Source organism: Chamaea fasciata, unplaced genomic scaffold (assembly GCF_029207755.1).
Source record: "Chamaea fasciata isolate MVZ Bird 193981 ecotype frontalis unplaced genomic scaffold, bChaFas1.0.hap1 SCAF_1, whole genome shotgun sequence".
NCBI lineage: Eukaryota > Metazoa > Chordata > Aves > Passeriformes > Sylviidae > Chamaea > Chamaea fasciata.
Genome location: NW_027094086.1, coordinates 28877432 through 28882388, shown reverse-complemented (window position 1 = coordinate 28882388; position 4957 = coordinate 28877432). Strand labels below are relative to the sequence as shown.

The following is a 4957-nucleotide window of genomic DNA, read 5'->3' as shown; positions in this document are numbered from 1 at the left end:
TTTTTTCCCCCTCCAGTACCTGTTTTCTTCCAAAAATATAAATCCTGGTACTAAAAGAAGTATAAGTTTTTTGGGATGAGTATGAAACAATGATGTGCTAAGACTATAAGGCTACAATGATATATCATACTGAAAGTCAAAAGTTCTGGTGATAAAGATAATTTTCCCTATAGGAGTTATTCAGCAACAAAATCTTTTGCAAGAAAAGAATATTGACTCCAGGAGATTATATTTTTTACACATATCAAAGAAGCAGTGTTAGCCCTTTCTCAGATATGGATAACTTCTGTTTCACCATTTTACTCAGAAATAGTCTGACCTTTTGTACAGACACTATCAACAGAAAAGATAGCGCCAGTCAAGAAAGTACACATAAATCATTCATGTGGAGCCAAACACTTTATTTTCTGTGTTGAGAAGTTTTTATTGGATAAATATTTTTATACACCACAATATTTCGGATTAGTTACACTAGGGCTCTGAAATACCAAATTATGGTGTGGTCATTTCCCCAATAAAAGGAAATAAAATAAAGAAGCACAGAGCATGAGGCTTTGGTCACTGAACTAAGCCGAGGTTTTAGAGCCAGTTCCAGTTCAGTGCAGAGAGGAAACTTCTTCACACTCTTTCATAAACTCTAGTGCAGACAACCCCTTTCATGGCATATTCCTAAGGCATAAAGGAAAATATTAATATAAAACTTTTGCTGACAGTAGTTGTGTCTGATGCACTAACCTCTGAAGTCAATAAAAATCCAGATGCCATGTTTTACATCTCTACATATTTGCAGAATTTTAAGAGCAAACAGCAAAGCTATTTTTATCCTGAAAATAGAGTTGTTTCTATTTTAACAGCTTTAAACTTCATTAAGTGGCATTTAATAACAAAAAGATTGCAAAATTAAGCTCAGCTTCCACAAACAAATTTACTTTCCTTGGTATTATTGCTGGCTTGTCAGAAATATTAGCCCCACCTAGTTTTTATATCATGACCCACCAACATTTTCACATTTTCAAAGTAGTAAGGGGTTTTTTGTGTAGAAGAAGAAGTAGCCTGGGTATTTCAAAGGTCAGGCTTCTGGCCTAAAAAACTTTGCTCTTCTGAGCAGCAAAATATTTCTCTTGACCCTCTCACCCCAGTGGCCTTCAGTGGTTGCTGATGACTCACAGCCACAGGATGCATGTGACAAAGGTGACAGGATGTTAAAAAAAATACTTCCTTGGTCTGCAGAAGATGAGGAGTCCTCCACAACCATGTGTGAGGCAAGGGGCAGACAGCGGGACGCCAACAGAAGAGGCACCTTGCCTCTCTGCTTTAAGAAGAGGGTTTAATAATCAGAAAATCTTACACAGAAATGGAGTCATGAAGAGATGCAAAAACAAATCAACCTTCCTACATAAAGAGCTGGAGATGGACTCTTTGCAGGGGTGTGTAGTGGCGGGACAAAGGGCAATGGCTTTAAACTGAGAAAGAGGAAGTTTGGATTAGGTATTAGGAAGAAATTCCTTACCGTGAGGGTGGTGAGGCACTGAACAGGTTGCCCAGAGAAGCTGAGGATGCCCCATCCCTGGAAATGTTCAAGGCCAGACTGGATGGGGCATTGGGTAACCTGCTCTAGTGGAAGGTGTCCTTGCTCGCGACAGTGGGTTGGAACTAGATGATCTCTAAGGTTCCTTTGAACCCAAACCATTCAATGATTCTATGTACGAGAACTTCTAACAAAAGACAGTCAGAACAAACTAACATGTAAAAGTGTAATCCTGCTGACTTCAAACAAGTTGCCAAAATTAGTTTGACTCCAATATCTAAAAACTTTAATGAACAAAGTGAAATCTTAATTTTAATAGAGACCTTACAACCAGAGTCCCTAAAATGTTTTATCTTCCTGGCTTGGCCAAGATAGGGAAAAGAAAAGAATTGTCTGAGGAACAGCAAGCAATTGTAAACTACTTGTAAACTTTTGTTTCCATTTCACAGGTTTCTGCTATTTTTAAACCTTATTCCTTTTAAGAACAATAATGGTGAGAGCAGTAAGTATGCTGTCAATTTATGGCAGCTCTACCAATATAGTCACTTTACTGACAAATTGCTGTATGCAACATTTATTTCCTTCCAGCTGTTTTCTAAGCTTGGTTCCCTTTTTCTCTTCTTTAATTTGTCTCATTATTCAAAGAGTAAGCCAAAATTAAAAATTCTGAAAATTCTGAAAATTTTGACAGAAATGTACTGAGGACTGTATCCTTCTGACCTTTAGCAGCATACAAGGAACATGAACTTACCACCACCATCTTCCCATCAACAAGTCTTCTCTTTATCGTGGTCTCTTTGCCATTCCACTTCTGCACTTGCACCAATGACCCTTTCTCCAAGGTTACAACACTCTGCAAATTCCAAGAGAAGAGTTTCAAACTGCAGGCTGAGCTTTGCAGATTAGAGTAGCCATTCACTTTGCATTCAGCAAGATATGTGCTCTGACATGCTCAGGAACATTATATTCAGCACTATACTGTTTATTCTTTCAGTGCTTTATTTTAATAGTTTGGAAAACTCAAGGTGCACTAAGGGAGTAGGTAAAATTTCCCCTGGTGTTCTTCTAGGAGATGTTCGGACCACTAAGAGATCATCAGCCCTCCTACTTGCCTTGACTTTCCGGTCATCTGCTGTTGTTTCATCAAACTGCTGGCCCAGTTTGAAAGAGATTATTGTATTTTTGAACGTGCTTTCCGTTCTGATGGTCACTATGTCCCCTTTCATACTGATGATCACATCAGGCCTTGCCAGGCCACCTAGTTTCCGGGTAGCTAAGCCCACTCCTAGAAATCAGAAGCAAAACAATCATTACATTCTAGAAGCAAGAAACTCAGTATCCTCTCATGATTCTTCAGTGGAAGAATAAGGAAGAGTTTCTTCTTGAATACTTCAATGCCTGATTTAAATGAAACACTAATTCTTTAAATGAGACACTACTGAGACAGAGGCAGGAATGGGAATCTTAGCATTCAAGGGCTGAGAAAGCCCCAGCTGATAAGAGTTCACCTTCAGCAGGAAGTAAAGATAAACACAATTATAGAGCTGTGCATATTTAGCTAAGAGGAAGCATGGTTGTTACAAATCTGCATTAATTCAATATAGATAGAATAAGTAGAAAAATTCAGAGGAAGAGTCTGGTTCTCATTAAAAAATTATAAAAATCCTTTTAAAAAAATTCTTGACATATCTGAAAATTTGTGCCTTTGTTAATAGCTGCAAGGAAGAAACTGGACACTGAATTGCCAATATGCTGATGCTTGTTCGTTAAAACATATTGAAGACTGGGTAATTCCTAAGTTGTTATTAACATCCCTTAAGGATCCTTGCATCTAAGCCTCGGTGAAAAGTACAAGCATGAAATTTAAAAAATGTTGAGGTATAAGGGCTGAGAGCTGCAAAGAGCTTCCAGGAAAATCCCATACCAAAAGCCTTTTGTATCACCTAGTCCTTTCCAATCCAGTTCATTGTCGACAGGCTATGAGGCTTGGGGCAAGAAGGAATGAAACCACTGGCAATGTGTCGCTGCTCCATAAAAGCAGAAAAGAGATAGCTGCACTTAGTGCGTTTGTTAATGCTATGCCATGCTTTGATGAAAAGATCTGTAAAAAAGGGTATAAAGTTATCTGCAAAGTACAAAACTACTTGCAGGAATTATTCTAAATTAAGCAATTCCATTTAGATGTTCAGAAAAATATCTGCAGCTGGAGTTTCCCCCCACATTCACCCTGGCTAATTAATTAACTGCAATTCCTTTGTTATTCAGTCTAACATTTCAAATAAAGGAAATCATTTATATAGCAAAAGCAATGCACTAGCTGACTGTGCACTTGGCATACAGGAATGAAGCCAGCATTAAAATGAAAAACAATGTTTAATTTGTTACATTCCTGGCATTCTTCAGTAACAGATAGATTCGTTCATAGTATTTAGACGTCTGATACTACAGTGTCATGAGACATCAGCTCCATTATATATTGTAAATTATCGTAAGTCACAAGTTTAGTAGCGCAGTCAAGAGGAAACACAAAAAAATCTGTATCTCCATAGATTACCCTGGTGACAGAAAAACATATTAGATCAGTTCATATCAGTTAGATGGAAATATATTTATAACAGTAATTGATCACCTACCTTTTTCAATTTAGATGCTAAAGAAAAGAAATTAAATTACATTAGAAAAGTAATTAAGTGCTTTTTTTCACCAGAAATAAGGCACCATCCATGAGCAGAACCTTCCCAAATTAAACTTAAACAAACTAACAAAAAACAAAACAAACCCAGAATATTTCTCACCCAATTCTTTCATATAGTCATCAAAATTTTCACTGGAGATGAGTTTCCAGGTTCCCACAAATCGGTTACACATCGTACAGGCTTTGTGAGGCGCTGGTCCTGCAGAGAGGGGCAGTGGCCACAACAGCTCTTGGTGGTAGTCGGAGAGACTCTGTGCCCAACTGTGATTTAGTGGTCTCCCTTTAAAGAGGTCCAGTCCCTGTGGCAGTCAGGGTTGGCCAATAGGGGAGGCAGTTCCAGGGTGAACAATGTGCACCTTGTCCCAGGCAGCCGTGCCAGTACTGAGGCTCTGTGTGACGCTGCCTTGGCTTCCTTCACTGAACACACCAGGACACAAGGGGCACGTGGGGATGGGGACAGGCACACTGCACCCAGAGAGCAGTCAGGGCTCACTGCAGTGGGGTGTCAGCAACACTGAAACAAGTACAGGAGCACTGCCTCCCGACAAAATCCAGCTCTGACTGTCTTCCCAGTGTTCTTCTCCTGCTATCACCATATAGAACAGAAATCTATAACAACCATCTCATCCAACTGCCTGACCAATCCAGGGCTGACCAAAAGTTGCATCATGTTGTTAAGCCATTGTTCAAATGCCTCTTAGACACTGACAGGCCTGGGGCTTTGACCACCTCTC

General features: G+C 39.3%; 1 protein-coding gene across 1 annotated transcript; it reads right to left on the bottom strand.

Annotated features, from left to right (window-relative positions):
- Positions 1-380: 380 nt before the first annotated feature.
- LOC136287155 (myelin P2 protein-like) lies at positions 381-4501 on the bottom strand. Its single transcript, XM_066179611.1, has 4 exons — positions 4324-4501; positions 2641-2813; positions 2280-2381; positions 381-669 (listed from the first exon to the last, which is right to left on the bottom strand). The coding sequence occupies exons 1-4, from the start codon at positions 4394-4396 to the stop codon at positions 619-621; spliced, it is 399 nt and encodes a 132-aa protein (XP_066035708.1). The 5' UTR covers positions 4397-4501; the 3' UTR covers positions 381-618.
- Positions 4502-4957: the final 456 nt, after the last annotated feature.